This window comes from Diadema setosum, chromosome 12 (assembly GCF_964275005.1).
Source record: "Diadema setosum chromosome 12, eeDiaSeto1, whole genome shotgun sequence".
Lineage (NCBI taxonomy): Eukaryota > Metazoa > Echinodermata > Echinoidea > Diadematoida > Diadematidae > Diadema > Diadema setosum.
This window is the reverse complement of record NC_092696.1, coordinates 1,990,460-2,013,489: the sequence shown is the minus strand read 5'-3', so window position 1 is coordinate 2,013,489 and position 23,030 is coordinate 1,990,460. Positions and strand designations below refer to the sequence as shown.

The window sequence follows — 23,030 nt, the reverse complement described above, 5'->3', positions numbered from 1 at the left end:
TACTTGTAAAATTTAATTCAAAGTGCATTGTTAGATTGTCAAATTGGTGTTTTTACACCGCAGAAGATAACACTGGTCGTTATTAATGGCATATAAACGCGTTAGCATACGCCGCATTTCCTGACAAGCGCTTCTTATCGATTTCGTTAAAGTATAGTACTTGTTTATAGTTTTTATCAAAAGTAACACTATCCTTGTTGTTATAAATACGCACTGAAAGGAAATAAGGCACTCGTCTAATGTTTGATAGGTTGGTCACATGCATGGTTCCATGGAGAATTGCTTATAATATCCTTGGTTTAAAATCCCATATAAGACCAACACATTTCGGTTGGTTCTAATGGTGTCTTTTGGTTTCTATTGGTAATCTATTGTTTTCTATTCCCATTGTTAGGACCAACAGAAAAAAAGGCTAACAAAGACCAGTACAATTCCATTAGAACAGATTGCATCCATCAGATCCCAACAAGTCCAACAAAAACAAACATATCCTGTAGGCCCTATTGATTTCTATTGGATTTCTTTTGAAACCCTTGAAAAAAATATCTACTAGACAGTTGGGTTTTTACCTTCTATTGGTTTCTATTGTTTTTCTTTCTACTGGTTCTGTTGGTTTTTATTTGTCTTTAATGGTTTTCTTGGTTTCTATTGGTTTCTATTTATTGGTCATGAATATTCATCTTAAATTCTAATACCAAAGGAATAAAAAAAAAATAACATCTTCAGTATTCATGCCAAAATTAAACTTTGAACTTTATTAGAAATTGTATTACACACAATATGCTGTACATGATTTTAACTTTTATTGTTATCAAGAACTGTTTTCATATTTTATGGTAAATGTGTAGTCTCATTTGTAACAACTCCTGAAGGGAAATAAAGCACTCGACTTAAACTTTGAATTTTATTAGAAATTGTATTTCACACCGTTGTTATGTTGTACATAATTTTAACTTATGCTATCAAGTAGTATTTTCATAATTTGATAATAAAAGTGCGATCTAGTTAGTAACCACTCTTAAAAAAAAAGAAATAGATATTCAGTTTTGGTCAATAGGAATAAATCGTATCTATTTTTGGTGTAGCATGTGCAATGTAAAATCTAGGTTAAGGTTGATTACTGTTGGTTTTCTATTAAACCAACAGGAAAACTAATCTGTTGGACCAACAGGAAATTGTCTATTGGTATTCTATTGTCCCTATAGGACTTTCTATTGGATTTGTATTGGACCAACAAAAAAAAAATTCTAATAGCATATTCTTTTGGACCAACATACCTATTGAAATCAACAGGCCTGTTGGTGTTGATGGTGAAATAGCCTATTGGAATTTCGACCTTGGATTACAACAGTATTTTCGGCTTTGCACTGCTAGCTCTCTATACAGAGATGTGTCAATTTGCCTGTAATATAGAATGTTAAAACCAGTAATGTGTTTAAGCTATTAAAGGATATGAAGCTAAATGAGAAATTGTGTTATTTTTACAACAGTGATAGATCGGTTGAATATTTGTCTTCATTCGGATGCTTTTTTTTAAAAAATCCAATTACGCCGGAACGTGAAGAGGAAATGAATCATAAAACACTGTGTAACATCGCATTAAAGTTTGATCAATATTAAAAACGAAAGTTGCTGAACTTTGTTGTCCAAGACATCTACACTGACGTTCAAGTTGATTGAAAAGAAAATGCTTGTTTCTAGAATTGTTTTGCAAATCACGTTTTGTTTAATAAACATCACCATGCCATGGGTTTGTATACCGAGCGTTTCCCGGACGAAAATATACTGTTAATGCATGCTACAGCTTTAATTTTCCTAACCCTGATATTTTTGCTCAAAATTCACATTACGAAGAAGAGAATACAGGCAATCGGTAAAATACAATACTGTATACATTATTTACTTTTATTTATTAGAGCTTTTTTTAAAGAACCATTGTTTGAGTGTATATATATGTGTGCGTGTGTGTGTGTTTTGGCATATAACTATTGTTTGAGTGTATGAATGTGTGTGTGTATGTGTGTGTATATGTTGAAAAGGGAACGTGTTTTGTTATTGTTTGAACTTTCTCTGTCGGGTCCGTGATGGAGGTGGGTGCATGGGAGGGGTTTTTGGAGCCTTATGGAGCATGCATGTTGGTTTTATTCGGGGCCTTTGGTGGTGATGGTGCTGTGTGCAATGTGTGTCCTTTTCCTGGCATGGGTGTGTGTGGTGGTGATGGGTTGCTCCTTTAGTCCATGTTCCAGGCCAGATATTGGTACCACCTGTGGTGGCAAAACCTTTTTGGTGTCATTTTGTTTGTCGGACATAGATATGCTTATCAAACTGTGATAGCATTTCCAAATGAGTAGCTTAGTCATAATAAATGTACTTTTAGCCAATTTGGTCTCGTTTTTATATCCCTATAGTTCTGAATCGAGACTAATCGCTACACAAAGAAGAGCCCTGTCTTCTGTATGTCCACTGGTGTTCTGTTGTAAAAGTTACATTGAAGTCACATTGAATGAGAGAGAGAGAGAGAGAGAGAGAGAGAGAGAGAGAGAAGAGGGAGAAAGAAAACAAAAACAATAATCTATACGAAGCATAACATTCTATGTGTCCTTTCAGGGTATGACGTTATAGAGAACCATGATTTGCCCAATATAAGATAAACAATGAACAACAGAGAAGGAATGAATCCCACTAGAGGAGCACAGTATAAACTGCGCAGGTGCATCCGCAAAGACTCAGAAATATACATGATTATCAAAGTTCACACTCTGCCTGTCTTTGGTCACAGAGCGTCAAAAACTATTTGGTATTGGTCGGGTTAATGGCTGAAATCTATGACTAAGCTACTACTCTGGAAATGCTATCATAGCTAAATATAATCCTTAGATATATGCCATTGTATATGCCTCAGATGGTAGCAATTACCCATTCGGGTCTTGGCCCACGGACTACTATAGTATTGGTGTGGGTTGAAGACCTAGGTGGTGGTGCGTGTGTGTGTTTGTTGCGATGGATGTGTTCGCGTTTGTGCGTCCGTTCATGGCGACCATTAGGGAGAATTCCACCCAACCATGTTGTTGTTGTTGTTATCATAATTTTTGGCGTTGCATTCAAAACTCGAATATTTCACACCAAACATTATTCATTATTTTATTTTTAGACACCACTTTAATTTTTTTTCGCACTTATCATAAACAAAATATTTTTCAAAAAATATATAAAATAAACATTAAAAAAAAAAAAAACTGTCCCAACCATCCGAGGTGTGCATCTCTTTTATTGACTTTTTGGCGTTCTGCATGAATGACTCCCGAGTAGCTTAGTCTTTTCTTGCCAGTCGCTTTCTTTAAAATCTAGAGAGGACCGTGTCCTATATTGGTCCAGCAAAAGCAAAATCATTAGGTTTGGTGATGTGAAAAAGACTAGAGCGCGTATAGACCAAATCCTTAATAAATTGTCCGGATGAAGCGCCCACAATGTAGAAACAAAATAAAGAATTAACCACCTCGTAACCACAATCCCTGAGTTCCAGGGATTCTGTATTCAATAGGTTGTAAATAGGAATGGCAGTTTCAATACACCTGTTGGTAGAGCTTAAAGGGGCATTCCGGACGATTTTCATCATTTCACATCATGTAGTACATAAATCAACAGCTTCACGATAGATTTGTAGAATTTATTGTGGTTCTTGAGCAGAGAAACAGTATACTTTCAAAAACCTTAAACAAATTACACTGAACAAGGATGATGACATAGGAGCCTCACACATCTCAGAAATGTAGCAGTGTAATTCCATTACAATACCGCATGCTTGCAAGTTCACCTGTGTGTAATCTATACATGCATGCCTTCTTCCTTTGTTCTGCTTCCTTGAGCCACATCTCATGCATTCTTATGGTGAGGCTGCCATGTCATCATCCTTGTTTATTGCAATTTGTTAGAAACTTCGAAAACATTCTTATTTTTCATCCCAATCATTATAAATCCTGACACTCTGTACCCAGTATAACTAATTTATATATGTTCAAATGTAAAAATTTGAAAATCATCCGGAGGTCTCCTTTAACCGTCGATCGCTGAAAAAAAAAATTGACACAAATTATTCTCCCAGCATGGTATCAAAGGATTGAAGTTCAAAAGACTGGAGGGGACAGTGGATAATGCGAGGCTGGTTTTTCCGAAGCTTCAATAGAAAACGTCATTATAAGAATAAGTATGTTGGGTGTTTCGGTTTTTTTTTTTTTTTTTTTTTTGGGGGGGGGGGGGTTGATTCACTGAGATAATTAAGCATCGATGATGTGATGATTATTCATGTAATCCTCATAAATGGGCTTGCTATAAGCACATTCGCCTGACTGCGATTAGCCCGTGGTTTTGACAATGTTGAAAAAAAAAAATGTACACATGTAGTTGCAGTATGGAAATTAATGTTCCATTAGAATGAGTTAGGAGAAGAACGTGTTATTCATGAGTTCCAATACAACACGTTGAAATGGAAGACTGCGAAGTGTCAATCAACAGACTATTCTCGTCGCCTGCGTGGTCTATATGGGCCGTACGCAAGTTCATTCCTTGTTTGAAAATGAATTGTATAAATATTGCTACCATGGCTACGTCGGGTAAGCTTATAGCATCACGCCGCTTTGAAAACAAGTCATTTTTTTTTTTATTACCGTTGTGCCAGAATAATAGTATGAGCTAATTACTGGCATAATGTTTCTGGCGTACTTATACACTCTGAAAGAAAAGCGCCAAAAACTCAGCAACAACAGCATAAAAAATAAAATATTTATACAATACCACATAGACCCTATCCATTAGAAAATTTGCTTTGTGACGTCACTACCCTCAGCCGAATTCCATCCATAAGATTGACAATAGCCGGCTATAGTTTGTGGCTGTCAAATATCGCGTCTCTCACTCCATATAGGCACATTAAAGTTTGTTTGTTTTATTTTGTTTGTTTTATTTTATTTAATTACGGGATAAAATGCCCTCGATCAGCCAGATGAGGCTGTTTTTCAGAGAGGCCGTGAGTACTGTGTTACAGCAACAACAAAAATAACACAACAGTTAACAAATCAATCAAAGTAAATTAACAATTACAAAAAACACATAAAAAACAACAAGCATAACATAATGAAATACATTACAATATAGCAGAAACTAGATACCAAGAACAAAAAAAAAGAAGAAGAGGAATATAAACGTAACCACTAAACACAAACGCTACAAAAGAGGGTGACACAAACAAGTTCACGTAAATTCAGACAAATTAGCTCAAACATAGTTATGAAATCCACACTATAACACATACTCTAACATTCTTTCAAAAGCCTTCAAATTACTTAGTATTCTTACATTTTCTGGGAGGCTATTGAATATTTTAACACTGGAATAAATGCATCCAAATTTCATAAAATTTGTTCTGGGTTTTGGAAGTATGATGATATTACGTGAATTACGTAAATTATATTTATCTATTTTGATAACTACTTTTTTACAGATAAATAATGGCAATAACTGGTGTAATAATTTAAAGATAAATATTGCCGCGTGTTTTTCCCAACGATTCATAATTGCTTCTACGCAAGATAATTCATATAAGGCTCGACTACTGAAACGATTATCTACTAATAGAATGGTGCGGAGAGCCCTCTTCTGCAAAACACTAGTCTTATTTGATTTATTAGACTTTTACTGGCGTTCCTCCACACAATTGAACAATAATCCAAATGGAGCTGAATTAACCCTTTGTATAAAACAAGGGTGGTGTCTTGCGGAATATATGGCCTTATTCTCTTGAAGCAGTACAACGCAGAAGAGAGTTTGGCCTTTACATTGGCAATGTGATTGTTCCACGTCAGGGTGTCGTTTAAGGTCACACCTAAATAGTCCCGCTAACAATAACACGTCTTTTCACATTAACAATCAATGATAGTTTTCCGTGCCATTAGGTCTTTACACCATTAACCAAGAGGTAAAAACGCATCATAAATTCTATTCAGACTGCGCATCAAGCTCATCTATTGTTACTCTGATATGACAAGCACCCACACCATTTTTGATGTCTCAAGAGGGCTTCGGTACAGTACCTATAAAATTATTGTACCGATAGGAAGGTACAAGCTGCACTGTGAAATGCTAAATCCGTCACTCCTGGAACCTTATGTAGTTGTAAAATTCAACACTAAAAATGTTGGATTTAAAGGGAAGATAAACCCCAAGAGCAATGTGGATTGAGTGAAAGCAGCAACATTGGTAGAATACATCAGTGAAAGTTTGAAGACAATCGGACAATCAATGCAAAAGTTATGAATTTTTAAAGTTTTGGTGGTGGAACCGCTGGATGAGGAGACTACTAGAGGTTATGACGTTATTATGAGTGGACAACAATACCAAGAAAACATAAAGAAAATTCTACAAAAATCAATTTTTCATGAAAATTACAAATTCCATCAACTTGATTTTGACATAATGAAGGGTAGCAATTATTCCCCCTGCTTTCTGAAAGAGGTTGGTCCATTGCTCTTTCATAATTCTAGAAAAGTGAATTTTTATTGAATTTCCTTTATATTTTCTTTGTATTGTTGTCCACTCATACGTCATATCCTCTAGTAGTCTCCTCATCCAGCGGTTCCAACACCAAAACTTTAAAAATTCATAACTTTTGCATCGATTGTCCGATTTTCCTCAAACTTTCACTAATGTGTTCTACTAATGTTGCTGCTTTCACTCAATCCACATTGCTCTTTGGGTTTATCTTCCCTTTAATACCATTCCATGTTTTAAAGTGTACAAAAAGATGGGGGTGCAACCCACCCTTTCTCCTGTTCTTCGGTCCATATCCACTGTCTTGAATTAAAAAAAATATATATATAGCTATAAAACTGCGAAAAATTACACGGACTATGTTCACATGATTTATCCCGAAAAATTAACCTGTCAAAGTGGTCACCACAAAGAAGCACGTTGAACCCCTTGTTATGTGATATAAATCGCTTCTATAGACCGGATCGTATCAAGCAGTTAGGCAGTGATACAAGGAAAAGTTGATAAATAAGAGTGAAATACTTAATTAGTGTGTAATGCTAAAGAGACATATCCATTTGCTTCGATTTGACAAATCATTTCATATTAGATTAGCCGCTGAAAAACAACGAAAATAGTCTAAATATGTGTGATAATTTGGATTATAGGTCGTAATCATCTTCAAAAATATTCATTGTTATGTACCGAGTGCAGTATCATTGTAAAGATTGTATTTTTTCTCTATTTCATGTAAACCTTTAAAAAAATAACGTTTGTCTGTTTCTGCAATTAAACTCTTCGTTTGGATGCTCTGAATGCGTGCCATGGGAACCAAAACTCTCTTACACTCAAAACCAACGTGATATTTTTTTTTTCATATAGACAGTAAAAACTCACGACAAAGAACACAAACATGTAGGGGTAAAGTTTGAAAGAAAAATGATTTCGAAGGTTCATTTATAAGAAAAGGAATGTAGATGTAAATGAAAAATTATACATAGTATCAGGACCTCAGTTTTCATGGAAGAGTTTAATACAGTCAAACCTGTCTACAGCGGCCACCCATGCAAGTGAGACCAAAAAAGCGGCCGTTATATAGACAGATGGCCGCCATAGATAAGTTACTTTTTTTTAACGTCCTTTTTCTCACTCGGAAAGAATTGTTTAAGAGGTCGTATACACCAGGTGGTTGCTATAGACAGGTGGTCCTAGAGACAAATTTGACTGTCCATGAAAAATGGGTTGAAGGCTGCAACGATTCATTGTTGTCTATTCAGCATTGATTTGTTTTCTGATAGATAATGTTTGTGTGTTTGTTTGGTTGTTTATTCATTTTCCATGCCATTTCACTTAAAAAATGCACAGAGCAATACATAAAATAATCATACATGAATAAAAAAAAGACGGATGGCCCACTTCAGGTTCTGTGAAACATACGATTAAGTTTAATTGAACGTGAAAAAACATACTGAACTCTAAACAATATCACGCGCTTGAAAATAGTTTTGGAGCCACTCTTTGGGCACCTCTCTGAAAAATATTGGAGAATTTGATTGCAAAACAAAACAAAACAAAACGAAACACCATGATTTAACCTGCTAAAATACAAACAGAAATTATACGAACAGTTATTCTTGGACACAGCTTCAAGAATAATATTGTTTGGTTTCCAACAAGTACGTATCATTTCAAACCTTTTTTTTGGGGGGGGGGGGGAGATGGGTACTAAGTGCTAGCAGTTTACAAAGGTTCTTAGTTTATTTTGTGTCCAAACTCTTCTATTGCAGATTTTTGACTGGATCCAGCCACTGCGGCATAACATGGCAATGAGGTTGACGAAAAAGAGGTAAAACGGGTTTCACAACGAAAATGGTTACACATGACAGAATGTTTACACATAACAACATTTCCTTGAAACCTTGCAATAACGACAGAAATCGGAAGCAAGATAGATATAGAAAATGAGATAAAACAATTTTATTATTCCTTTGAGAAACGTGAAAGAACAGCTAGACTAGTCTATTTCAATAATGCACGGATTAAATTGAGAATGCCTTCATGTTTAAAGTACGATTTATATTCATTTTAGATTCAAGGCCATGTGTCCAAATAATGCATATCGTCCGAAAAACAATCATTCCTTGCGTGAATGTCCAAAGAAAGTGATAACTTTCTAACATATTGGAATAGTGGGAACTACCCTCCAGATTTTCATCTCACAAGACAGTGTACATTGTACTGTGTACTAGGTCGTAGAAATTGATGACGCTGCCCTCAACGTTACAAGTGGGCAGTGCCGGTGTTCACTGCCATGACAAACGAGTACTAGGAACCCCGCCTCTCTATGGCCTAGCTCTCCAGCCTTGCTAGCTAGCCCCTCCCCCCCCCCTCCCCCCCCTCCCCCCCCCCCCCCCCACCCCAAACAATACAGCAAGCGGCAGCAGCAGCGGATTGTGGTACGTATAGTGTAATGGTTCGGTTGTCATTCAGCGACCGCGCGACGCGTGATTCTTCCCTTCTCGAAGTGTACATGTATGTGGAGCCAGATCAAAACAAATGCAAACGTAGCCGTAAACTAGTGGTGCATCGGTGAAACGGGGCAGAATATTTGTCGAATGTTAGTTAAATAGCGTGTGATTTCGTCGAAGAAGCCATTCTAACTGCAGACGGATTGAGGTCAGTCTCCAAGGATTACGACTATTGAATCAGCGGCAGTTCTGGTTGTCATTATTTAATGCTTAACGGGAACTGCATGCATCAGTGCATGGCAGGTTTAACGAGAGCTGTCAACAGCTAAGATTTGGCAATCCTGGTACGGTACCTGGGTTTTAGGGGGTTAAATTATTCATGTTTCTTATTTCAGCACAGCCGTACAGGCTAAACGTAAGATTTAGCTATCATAGGATTAACCAATTGATGTTAAGAGATTATTCTTAACACGTGTTAGAGAATAGAAGGAAGATATTTTGTCATCATCACTGATCAATGCAATGGCAATGCACAAAAATTGTTTACCAATTGTAATGTCAATGTCACCATATCATTCAAGCGAAATAGATTGTCTGTTACAGCTCAAGACATTACAATTTACTAGATCAAAGCAATGAAAGATACTATCTCTCAGCTGATGCTCAGTTTACGTTAATACTCGTTAATCAAACAACATTTCGCTGTGACCATTATGATCCTTCATAGAAAAGTTAGGGGCCTACTACTAACGTGTTAGATTTTTAGTTGCCTGTTACAGAATGAGGATGAACATGAAGAGGAGTCCACAACAGTCACACAGCAGGTTTAACATTGTCACTTTGAAAATGGACAATTTGATTGATTCCTGAATCCTAACCAAGCTATACAATGTGACTGTAATAACATTCTCTTAGTCTTGATCCTTCTCCGATCTCCTACACTATCTAATTTTGTGAATCTCGTCCTTGACTGCCAGCTGACTATATACATTAAACTAGGTCCTATATCCTATTTTTCTTGATTCTGCTACCATTAAAATGTCAGCTTTTCCTGTTTACCTCCCTACTAACCCTAGCCTAGTTGTTTTGTCTACTAACTCACCTCAGAGATCTTGAATTTATAGACCTGTCTTATTAGGCTTGTGTTATGAGTACAGTATCCCTGACTTCCATGGCGATATGAAGAAGAACATGATATTAGGTAGTGATATTCTTCCCCCTGTATCTTCCTGTGACTATTTCAATACAGAACACGACAAATTAGGGTCAACAGGTTTTCTTTTCTTTTTTCAATATGATCACTGTGGAAAAAAAAAAAAATCTGTTGAAGCGAAACTTACAACATGACGCTTTTAGTTTTACACGTCTCTAATGCCAATGGCAGACAAGCTGTGAGGTACTGTAGCATCCAATCTGTTTTTTGATGAACATAGTAAAAAGTATATCATGGTATGGCAAATTGTCCCCCAAACAGATTGAACAGATCACTTAATTTGTCAGTCTTGACAAATTTGTAAGTCTAGTTTAAGAAGTTTTGATGTCCTACCTTTGTGGAGGAAGCTTGTTTGCACTAAAAATGTACCGGTAGGCCTAGTTTGTTCTTTTTAATCTCTCAGCTTTTAGAATTAAGTTTGAAATTTCAAGTGTACTTGCTTGTTTTTCAGCAAGCTGCCGTCACCATGTTAGCCAGATCTTGCAAGATGTTGAGAGGCGTCGCCCAAGGCTTTGTTGCCAATGGCAACAGGCATCTGACTCAAAAGCCAAGCTTGGTGAGAGCGTGTCATCGACTGCAACATGCTCAGGTAAATCTCGGTGTGAGTGGTTCTCAAGAGAGTGATAGTGCGCAGGTCTCTGTACCATCAAGAATGTTATTGATCTGGTTTCTAATTATGACAACTAACTTGCTGTCATCTCATCATTACCTACATCAAGGGAGGAGGTTAGATGTTTTTTGTTGGCATTGGTTTGTTTGTGTGTTTGCAGAGTAACTCAAAAAGTTGAGAAGGGATTTAAATGAAACTTACAGAGAAAGTTGATAATGACACAAGGAACAGATGATTAGATTTTCATAGTCATCCGAGAATATTTTTATGGATTTTTAGAGGATTTTCTAGCTTTTGGCATAGGGTCACTGAACTTGAGTTCAAGCTGTGCGTATTTGACGATTGCATCATACATATGCCCTGGAAGCTGGAAGCTGATGGCATAAACAAAAGGCTTCTCTATATTGGGAAATGGGCTGGTTTCAGCATGCTTGTATAATTAGTCCATGGGCCAGGCCAGATATTGGTACCATCTGAGGTGGCAAAACCTTTTTGGTGTCATTTTGTTTGTCGGGCATAGATTTGCTTATCAAGATATGATAGCATTTCCAAATGAGTAGCTTAGTCATAGTAAATGAATTTTTAACCAATTTGGTCTCGTTGTTATATCCCTATACTTCTGAATCGAAACTAACCGCCATACAAAGAAGAGCACTGTCTTCTGTATGTTCCATAGAGCTGTAAAATGCAGCTCTATGGCATGTTCACAGGTGTTCCGTTGTAAACGCGGTGCGCTTAGTCTTTATTCAAGGCAGCGAAGGGAATATCCAAAGGTTATGATGTCCACAGCGCTTAGTCTTTATTCTAGACGGCGAAGGGAATATCCAACGCGTATGATACAGTGTATATCCTTTTATCTAATAACAACAACAACAAAAGCAATTCCTAGTGAATTTTACTGTATTTTTCAATCATTTATCATTTTCCGGTGAAAACGCTACGGTGAAAACGCTGATACCACGCCAATGTCGCTTTATTTCCCTCCAACAATATAAGATAATGCAAAAACAATGTACCGGTACACTACGATACATTATAATGAATGATATCGTAAATGAACAGAGTGATTTTTGTTTAAAACTGATGTATTTGTTGATAGGGTAGTATAAAAACAGTATAGATAATCCCTTTTATGAGGAACTTTAGTTATGATAACGGTACATTGGTCTAGATAAAGAACTAAGCGCACCGCGTGACAGCTGTGGACATCATAACTCTTTGGATATTCCCTTCGCTGCCTTGAATGAAGACTAAGCGCACCGCGTTTACAACAGAACACCTGTGGACATACAGAAGGCAGTGCTCTTCTTTGTATAGCGGTTTAGTTTCGATTCAGAAGTATAGGGATAAATACGAGACCAAATTGGTTAAAAATTCATTTATTATGACTAAGCTACTCATTTGGAAATGCTATCATAGCTTGATAAGCATATCTATGCCCGACTAACAAAATGACACCAAAAAGGTTGTGCCACCTCATATGGTACCAACAACCCATTTTTCGGGTCTTGGCCCATGGACTAAATGGGTGGAAATCAGCTTCCGTGTGGAGGTCTGCGCTCTTCAAGTGCTTTTGTAGTTTGAAAATAAAGTATGATGTATACATACATGCTAAGTACTGCTTTTTGCTTTTTAGGGCATCCGACTTAAAAGGTAACCATGTGCTCAAGAAATTGATATTGATCTATAGATAGAAATTATATAACATTCTGTTTATAATTTTTGAAAGAGTAATGATCTCTAGGGTTATTATGACCAAACTGGCAGGTCTGGTAACAGAGGTGTAGATTTTGTGGTGATAAACTATTTTATAGATCTGCAAGTTGAGCATGTACAACGTGTAGTTTTGCTGGTATGGCCACATGTACTATCTGTTTTATTGTAATCAGACACACGCACTGCATACATTTCATTCTCTGGATCATACTCCCAACACGGTATCTATTTACAGGTCTGGTTAGATTGGTAAATAACATGCATGTCTATTAGGAGTGAATTTCCTTAGTTAACAATCAAATTTTGATTTTACCCTCGCCAATTGCCCACTCTTAGAATAGTCACAGAAGTATAACTGGTGTTTTACTGATGATGTAATTCTTAATCTAGGGTTTTTTTGTTTTGTTCTGAATGCACGTTTCATAGGCATCTTCTCGTATGGGCGATGTCATCACAAGTGTTGAACGATGCGATGATAAGGCTTGGTATGAAGTCAGATGGGCTGACGGCCACACAGCCCGTTTTCCATACGTCTTTCTCTTCGATAACTGCCGCTGTGCAGACTGCTACCACACCGGCTCCTACCAACGGGCAGTTCTCATGGCCGATGTCGATCCAGATGTCCTGCCCACTGGACATTCCATTGTTGGTAATGGGGAGGCCATTCAGGTTTCTTGGCCAAATGGACATTCCAGCCCTTTTCCTGCTGATTGGCTAAAGGTTGGTGGTTTCCATGGTAACCAGGATGTGACTTTGTCTGTGTGCGCTTCAGTTAATGGGGGCTTACAGCCAAACATATCATAGTCATATCTGATGAGAGACAGGTTGGTCCAGTAGAAGAAATGGGTTAGTGTGCAACCCTGATGATAACAAAATCCCATTGATTATGCCTCCGCCAACGAAGTGGCCGGAGGCATTATGTTTTCGGGTTGTCCGTACGTCCGTCCTGTTTTGTTTTTGTCGATATCTCAAGAACCGTGAGGTGGTTTTGCATCAAAATTGGTATGAGGGTATATCCTGGGGGGATAATACTTTGTTTGGATTTTAGGGTCACGGGGTCAAAGGTCAAAGGTCACAGGTCATTTTGTGAAAAAAAGGTTGAAATTTCATGTTTTTCTCCATATCTCGCAAATGGTTCAAGGTATCTTCATGGAACTTAGTATGTATGCATGTACCGATTGGCAGTGATTATCTAGGGAAGTTGGGGGTCATGGGTCAAAGGTCAGGGGGTCAAAGGTCAAGGTCAACTCCTCAAAATATCACTACTTTCCTTACATTTATGCAATGCCTGAAGGATTTTTTAAAACTTTATGTATGCATGTATAACCCAATATATATTCTGTGGGACGTTTCTTGCCAAAAGGTCAAAGGTCAAAAGGTCAAAGGTCAAGTGAAAGTGCTAAATTGCACTTCTTCCTCCATATCTCAAAAGTAACTCGAGGTATTATCATGAAACTTACCTATTTATGCATGTTCTACCTAACAGTGATTCTCTTGGGAACTGTGAGGTCAAAAGTCAAAGGCCAGGTTTAGATAATATTATTTTACCATTTGATACTGAATTTCTCAATGCTTTGAAAATTACTCAATTCATAAACTTATAAAAAGGTCAAAAGTCAAGTAAAAATCATCAGTTCCCCCAAATACCTGCACTCTGACGTTTTAATCATTCATCCAATTGAACCTAGTTCTAGGAAAGTGAACATTCAGCACATTTGTGGCAAACCTGTCATTTTAATATTTTGCCAATTGTGTGAAACTGTCATCACACATTGTCAAGACATTGTACTATAGACCTATTAGGAGAACCATGCATTATGGCGGAGGCATACAGCAGTCGCCGTAGCGACATTTCTAGTTTTATTTTGGTTTCTTTTGTGGACCAGTGAAATTTAAAAAAAAAGTCACAAAAACTGTATGAATAAGTCTGCAGGGAGAGATAATTACTCAGGTATGAATACATTGCACGTTGGATTCAAATGAATATTTGTGACCCGCTACAACAAAATGGTCCTAAAGTCGCGCACGGTCAAAGCCGTGAAAATCGAATTTGAAGTCAGAGCATCAAAATTGGTCAAAACTTACGATTTTCTGAATTAGACATATTATTAGAGTCTGACATGTCTTCTATCGTCTGTCGAAATTTTGAAGCAAAATTATGAAAGGAAAGACCAAAAAATAGCGTTTTTCTAGGCCATGTTTTTTGGCGTTTCAACGAAGCAGAAACTGGTTCGAACATTTGGATTGAGCGCCACAGATAGGCTCCGCCCCTAACAACGACCAGAGTGATCTCATTGGTCAGTTTGCTGCTTGCCGCTAACCGAAGCGTGAAGCTCGCACACTGCCTAGTCGACTGGTGCGTGCTGGCAGGGTGCGCCTTGCCCAGCCGCTTCTCCTGGCATCCTGGTCACTGATTGGTCGGTGAGGAGACCGCCGACGCTGTGTTTGAATGAGCATTTCGGGGGTTGCTAGGGCTTACCTTCTATTGTCCGGAGGTGAATACTGACTTGCGTGTCCCTTGATCTCGATTGCGTCGCAAGGAGATCTTTTAGGGTGCTTTTCTCGAAACAGTGATTTCCCAGACGTCTCGACATGCTCTCTTTTAAACACCGATAACTCCACAGCCGATTATTTTTATAAGATGTGTTATATATCAATTTAAAGCAGAAAGATTAGGAAATTGTGTCATGCAATTTTCAAATAATCGGCCTCACCCGACTTTAGGATCATTTTGTTGTAGCGGGTCACATTTTGTTGTTTCATCATGTGGAAAATGTTTTTCTGATCATCCAGTATAGTTGGTCATTTCCTTCTGAAATTAAAATTATGCAGCATGCCCAATGGGTTAACATTTCCTAATTTGTAGCATAATCATTACAAGTCCTCTTGTGAAGACAATTTTTTTTGAATGTCAATCTCTGATGAGTTTTGAATCAATTTCATTCTTTTCGTCTGCCTTCCCCTCTCACTTCACCTCTGGGTCATTTTCCCCTTCTCTCTCTCTCCTCTCCTCTCTACCCTTCTTCCTTTTATTTTATCTTTACCCTCTCTCTCCATCCCTCTTTCTTCTCTTCTCTGTCTTACTTTCTGTCTCTCTTCTCACCACCCAGAGACATGAGTTTGGCAAGAAGCCGTACGACCCGCTTGCATCGCTGACAAAGAAATCCTGGGGTAGCGAGAAGGCTGCTGACATCCCTGTCTTCAAGTATGATGATGTAATGGAAGACGACAAGGCGCTGTACGACTGGCTGGCGAGCCTCATGACAGATGGGATCACCCTCCTGAAGGAAACGCGGGGGGAAGAGGGTGTGGTCGACAAGATCTGTAAACGCATAGCATGGATCAGGACCACCATATACGGGTAAGTATGTTTTAATCAAAAAGGTGATAACAAACAGAGTCAGAAAAATTGCAGCTTGTCAGGGCTCAACATGGTAAATGACGTAGTGTCCCAGGGCCACTAATATGTCAGGCCACCAAAATTCCAAAAAGACTATCTTTTGGTGACCCAATGAGGCTTTTAGGTTTCAGAATAGATTACCTTGTTTGTATATTTTACTTTGGATCAATACATTTATTTTTAGGGGGCCACCAAAATTTCAGATTTAAAGATTATAATTGCCTGAACCGGCCTCTGGAGAAAGCTGCTGCTGAGCCCTGCGACTGCTTGTCAGCAGGTTTGAACACACTGGGGCACAAGTGTGCTGTATGGTGGCTCTAAAAAAAAAAAAACAAACAAACAAACTTTCTCAGTGTGTTTGATAACAGGCTGTCTTTAAACACACACAGTTTCTCCTTAGATTAGGACACTTTGCGCAGATATTTATAATTCTGTAATAGTTCATTTTTCAGCATTCTTCTGTCAATATTTTGTAAACTTATGAAGTCCAAGACACCCTTATATTTTCATGGTTTGATGCCATATCATCATGTGAGGATTTCATCATTCATTCCTTGCTTTTGTTGTAATATACATAGTTAGATTGAAAACTTTTCATTCATTTTAGCTCTGTTTTGGCAATAAACCATTTTTCATTTATTTTGGTTGCATAAAAATTCTGATATTTAACCTCAAAATCGTCGCCGGTCACACGAACCGACGAATCACTCGATTTTGGGTCAAATTTTCGATTTTGAGATTTTCAATCATTTCGATAGTAGACATTTCATACTACATTATTCTGAAATTCTTAGTGTGTAATTCGGTGTAATTTTTACGTAGTTATCACTTTTGTAGAAGTATGTAATTCCATTTGTGAAAATTATTTGTTTTCCCCATAGACGCGTGTGTTAAACAATCGGGCGATTCGAAACAATCGGGCGAACCGACGAATCAGTGCGCATTGACTTGCGTGTAGTTTTTGAGATTCCACAGTTCATTAACCATGCGCACAGTGCGCGTACTATGTAATACATGCGTTGACAATGACAACGCTCAATGTACATGTGCATATGGGCACACATGGAAAATGGCAACGTTCTTTGCAGACCGAAAATACATGCATGTAGCTCTTTGACGATTTCCCGCTTATTTGTTAACAATACAATTCGATAAAAACTTCACAAGTTAGAGCAAGAATTGAAGTCTGATGTACTACAAAAATAATTGGAAATTATAGACATGAAAGTGTGGCAACCATAAGTCAAAAATGGGTTAACTTCAAACGCGATTTTCTGGAATTGTCATTCTTACGCAAACCTGAGGGATTCGTCAGTTTGTGTGACCGGCGACGAAATGACAAATGTTTTTTTTTTTATCAGTGATCCTTATGTTGTTTACATATATTCCTCTCCCCCCCCCCCCCCCCTCCAGAAATCTGTGCATGGCAATTTTCTTTTTTGAATGTGTTTCTGATTTAATAAGTTTTACCCATTCTATCTTATCTTTCCTAACTGCAGGATATCCAGTAAAATCAAGAGTTGCTATGAAAGAGTTAATGAGAATTAGATGATAATATCAACAGCAAATTACTCCGGAAATTGTTAATTTCATTTCTCATTTATGAAAAACTGGAATGTAGTTTTTCTACTTAAAGCATATATGATGATGATAGTGATATCCATAAACCCCACAGCAGTGAGTATCAATCTAATGTCCAGTGGCCACAATTATTACGTGACATACAGGCACTGCTGCGGGTGACATCATGCTGGAATCTTTTTATTTATTTATTTATTTATTTATTTATTTATTTATTTATTTATTTATTTATTTATCTATCTATTTATCTATCTATCTATCTATCTATCTATCTATCTATCTATCTATCCATCTATCTACTTACCTTTTCTTTTTGTGATCTGTCTCTTACTTTTTGTTCGTACAGAAATGTTTTCAACGTCATAACAATGTACGATGCCTGTAGTTTGGCCTACACTGGGAATGCGCTTGGTATGCACAATGATTTACCTGGTTTCTACTACACTCCAGGGGTAAGCAAAGTTTTGTCATACCTTCAAAAAACAATTAAACAAACCATTAATAATTCTTTTATTTGTTTGAATAAACATTAAATAATTTTGACAGTTTCATCAAAAAGAAGAAGAAAAAAACCAACAACAAACATTTGACTTGTATGAGAGAACAGTAAAGCAGACAAACTTTCATGGTAGTGTAACACAACCGGGGCCGTTGTGGGTCGTTGTCGGGGCTCTCATGTCCCTCTCATCACCGCATTCGTACGGACCAGAAAGTACAAATAAATACACTGGTTATTGCCACGGTAATTGAGTTGTAATGACACAAGTGCTTCACTTGCCTTTATTCTTGGAAGCTTGACGAATAAAATGAAGGAAAGTATACGACGAAGTTGCCCGCAGCCCTTTACAATGTAACCGACTGCTTGTACTGACTCCCCACACGCAGTTCTTTCCCAGACGTGGCTAGAACAACTGCCCCTTACTCAGTACTCATACAGACTTTTATCCATAATGCATGAGTCTAAACGTATGCCCCGTCCGTATCCAGATACTCTAATACAACGTGCGTACATGCACCATCATGACTTACATCGTGACATCACTTTGTTACAGTAGTTTAACATTGAACTGCTTTAAGTACGGAGCTGGATAGAAGACTAATGATATTGTAAGCCTTCTTTAAGTCACATGACGTTATGTCTGATTTACCGAGTCTGTTTGTTTATTCATAGGACATATTGGTACTCAAGAAAAGAGAGCAAAGAAGATTGTTAAACAATCATGTAGTTCTGTAAGAACTGATGTGGGAACTGAATAAAAGATAAATAATATTCTTCAGTTGAGTGCTAGAAAAGTGGATGTTTTTGTGCATTTTGTGGGACCAGAAACTAGTGTGAAATAAAAGCACACAAATATTTTTTGCTTGTTTATATGTTCCACAAATTAATGTCTTGATGCTGTGGGATCATATACACAAAATTTATGTTACTAGGCTGAGAGTGAAAAATTCCTTGTGCGAAAAATATCCATTGTTACATTATCTAGAGAGCAGCTGATACGTGTATCAACATTGGGGATACATATTTTCAGTCCAAGCAATAGTTTTTTTTTTTTTTTTTTCAGATTGATGAGGTACTAAATACAGTCACTGTCCCAAAGAAAAAAATGTGTAGTATAGTGGTACTTCAGCTCACGCTGGGTTGAGAAATTTTCTATGTCTTTTTTGATATTTGAATGGTGTGATTTTTGTTGAATTTAGTCATTCATGTTTTGTTTGTTTGGGATGGGTGTTACTGTGTGTCAATATTTTTGAAGTCATTATGCAAACCGGATTCTCGGTCTTTAACTTCAGGTACAGATGCTGCATTGCATAAAGCAAGTTGAGTCTGAAGGTGGCGACAATCAGTTTGTGGATGGTCTGCGCATGGCTGAAGTGATAAAGCAAGAGGATCCTAGAATGTTTGAGATCCTGAAGACGATGAAGATTGACTTCCGGACAGTCGGGGAGGAGTACATCCCTTACCATGTGATGACGAGGAGATCTTTGTTTGAGTAAATTCCACCAAACCATTTGCAAACAACTACTACAACTCACTACAGTGCACTCCCGTTATAACAAACATGGTCATAACGAAGTTCCACTTTAATACAACAAAGTAAAAATTTAGGCTGCAAGATTATCCCCTCTATGTATATTTATTGTTTATTTGTTCGGTTGAGACAAAATGTTGATATAATGAAAGAGAACCGCCAGTCCCAAGGACTTTGTTATTGAACAGGAGTCCGCTGTATTCAAATTCATGTTTATTGGTATTGTCAGTACAGAGGTGAAGTTGTGCAGCAACACATTAATTACATATATGACCCTGAATAGAGAAATGTTATTGAAACAGCATTGTCCATTGTTTTTAGTCATAAACAAAAGTGAAAAGTGCACTTGTACATATGTATGTAGGCCATTTTGTGTTTATTACAAATGATTAGATACAGCAACATAGCAGATGGTCATGTGAGTGACCAGACAGGCCTCTTGCACAGTACTGTCCAAATATGAAGCCATGTTGCAAGACATTTTGACATTTGAATGGGGTGAATATCTTTTTTTTTTCTGCTAATTTTAAGAATTTCACAGATATGTTGATTGATTTTCACTGATTTACTCTGACATTCTCTCCTCAAATACAATGATTTGCTTGGTGTGCTCAATCTAAATTTATTATGATTGTTACAATAATTTTCTTTGCTTCAGTTCTTTCATGTTGTGCTTCCTTATGTAGGTCGGAAAGACTTAAGGGCAGTATTAACCCGTTCCTTCCGCAATTCTCTGAGTGCCTTTAATGCCCCCAAACGAGATTCTTTTCGCCCGTCGACAGAGGGGCACACAGGTTGGTAATCCAGCTGTGTGAATGCAGTCAAGCGGTTCATTGTGTCCCCCTTTCTACGGTCAACTACATGTGCCCGTGAACAATGGAAATATCGATCGGGTTCGAGGTATGAATAGAGCGTGCGCTGATGAGCTCTCAGAATCTTTTGTTTTACACAAAACCAGGTACCTGAATGAGGTGACTGGGGTCAGCGAACCCGCATTTCTAACTGATCTCAGCCTTGATCATTATGTACATGTTCGTACTAGTTTACAGCAGAACAAGCAAAAAACTAAATCAGGAAAAGGTACATAATACTGTAAAACCCCCTTTTTTTAAACAGCAGGAGAACAAATCCTGACAGAATAAACTCTGATCTTTTTATCAAGTCCACTTTTCTGAGCATTTTAACACAAAGAAACATGAATTCAGGCCACTGAAGCAGGCACCCTTGTCTTCATTTTCGGAACCTGGTAAACCAGGTTCCCGTATATCAGTTGCTCCCACGGGAACCTGGTAAACCAGGTTCCCGTAAGGAACGGGTTAAATCGTGATTTGCTTATTCCTGCTCCACAACTTAGGGAAGCCTTATTTCTTATACTTGCGTACTATGCTTGTGTTTTTGTGACTACTGTATGGTCCTTTGAAAATGCGAAATAGATGACAGTGATAGTAATAATTAATTATTTGATAATTTTGAAACATTTAGATTTGATGAAGAGGGAAATTTCAAGGGCATCAACTACAATGACGGCGTGCGTGCCCCATACTGGTCGCTGCCTGTGGAGCAAGTCCAAGATGGCTACAGAGCTCTCAAGACGTTCCACCGCACCATGTACAGCGAGGACAACTTCATAAACTACAAGCTTCAGAAAGGTTAGTCACAGTCCTCCCGTCATCTCAGTAATATTTCTGTACATATGTTCTACTGTTATTCTCTTATCTCTTCCTCTACCATGTAAAAGAACCAATGCCATGTATTGGGTAGATTTTGAGGATGTTATAATTTGTTGATTTAAACTTCATCAAGATTTTCATCAAAGTTTGTAAGTTTGCAGGCGGAGTCTTTGTTGCTCATTGCAGGATTTGCTCTATGCACAATAAAAAACAGTATGTATGTCTGTACATCAAGACCATGTGAGTGCACTGTAATAATATGTTTTTACTGTTATGCAGCTAGAAATAGTTTACAGGAATTTCTTTGTGTCTCTAAATCTGTCCAAAAAATACACTGGCCCAGATATATGAGGAACTGAGTTTATAATGCATCAGTAAATATTTCACCCAGCCCCTGAAACTTAGCTGAATGAAGTGATTATGGCATATCTCCCCTTCTTTTATGATTTTTGTGGTACTGTATGTTTTAAACTAGGTTTGTGTATGATTATATATATATACATGTTTAGGGGGGTGTTTTTTTGTTGTTGTTTATTTGAACTCCTCTGTGTGCTACGTAGGTGAGATGGTAGTGTTTGACAACCGCCGCATCCTCCATGGTCGCCATGGTTTCCGGGTGGAGGTTCAGGAGGGTGAGGAAAGTAAGATGAGACACCTTGAAGGAGCCTACCTGGACTGGGATGAGATCAAATCTAAGATGAGACTGATTTATGAAGACGTCCACGGCATCCCACGCTTTTAAGGTTTGCCAAATTATCATTCCCTTTAAGTGTTTGACCACTCAAGGAGGATGCGTTGATAAAAAAGTTAGAAGAAGACATAGTACTAGTATATAAAAATGTCATCATTTTCAACTTCCTTTGTATATGCTGTCCATACACTGCTGTTCATTTATGATAAAACAGGATAAACCAAAGATTGCTGTTAAAAGGGACTCCCAAGTTGGTATTAAAGATATAAAAAAATTGTATCATATCAGAGATTGATATATCCCATTATGTATGTTAGTTTAATAATTATGCCGTTGCCATTTCTGTAAATTCAGCAGAGGAGTAGTATTGTTGTGTAAGGAGCAGCAATTAAGACTTGAATTTCACAGTGTCCAATTTTTATTTAAGATTTTATTCAACCTATATCCAAGTAGACAAACTGAATACTGTAAAACGAGGAATGTTCATGTGCATTTTAAATTCGGGAATTTTGCAAGAGCCAAGATTCGTGAAATTAAAGTGCATGCGGAAGTTCTTGTCTACACTATATGCATTGAATGTAAGAGGGAACTCACAAAAATTTCATGCCGGGGAAACGGCCGTTGGCTCCAATTCGTGAAAATTTCATGCCACAAAAATATTATGTTTTACAGTAATTCATTCACTTCACATAAATTCAGTTCAATCTGCACAAAGTAAAACAATGTAGAGAATACACTACATACACAGTCTAAATTGAAGCTGTTACACTGTACATGCACATGTGTTTAAACAATTTCAGGCCTGGATCCATTACATGTTTATAGAGGGTGAAATATCTATGACTATAAGTACATTATTAAGCCAGCTTCCTGAAGTATATGGAAAAGACATTATCAAGTATGTTGTCAATTGTTCTGAATGTGTTTTTATGTGTGTGTCTTATCTGTGGTGATAAAGCAATGGAGTGAGTGAACGTGATCTTGCTGCAGGTGAGGAAAGCAACTGAGTGATTACATTGCAATGTTTGTAACTAATGTTTGGGCTATTTATGATTTGGAGAGAACTTGCCTTGAAGCGACAATATTTGTGTAGTTGTATGTTTATGATCTCAGAGGGGTGTTTCACAAA

The 23,030-nt window shown here is 37.6% G+C and overlaps 1 protein-coding gene across 1 annotated transcript; it reads left to right on the top strand.

Annotated features, from left to right (window-relative positions):
* The first annotated feature begins 9,079 nt into the window (after positions 1-9,079).
* LOC140236178 (gamma-butyrobetaine dioxygenase-like) lies at positions 9,080-22,021 on the top strand. Its single transcript, XM_072316144.1, has 8 exons — positions 9,080-9,198; positions 10,655-10,792; positions 12,956-13,249; positions 15,640-15,890; positions 17,857-17,962; positions 19,302-19,501; positions 21,023-21,189; positions 21,771-22,021. Exons 2-8 carry the CDS (start codon positions 10,670-10,672, stop codon positions 21,950-21,952), a joined length of 1,323 nt encoding a protein of 440 aa, XP_072172245.1. The 5' UTR covers positions 9,080-9,198; positions 10,655-10,669; the 3' UTR covers positions 21,953-22,021.
* The last annotated feature ends 1,009 nt before the right edge of the window (positions 22,022-23,030 follow it).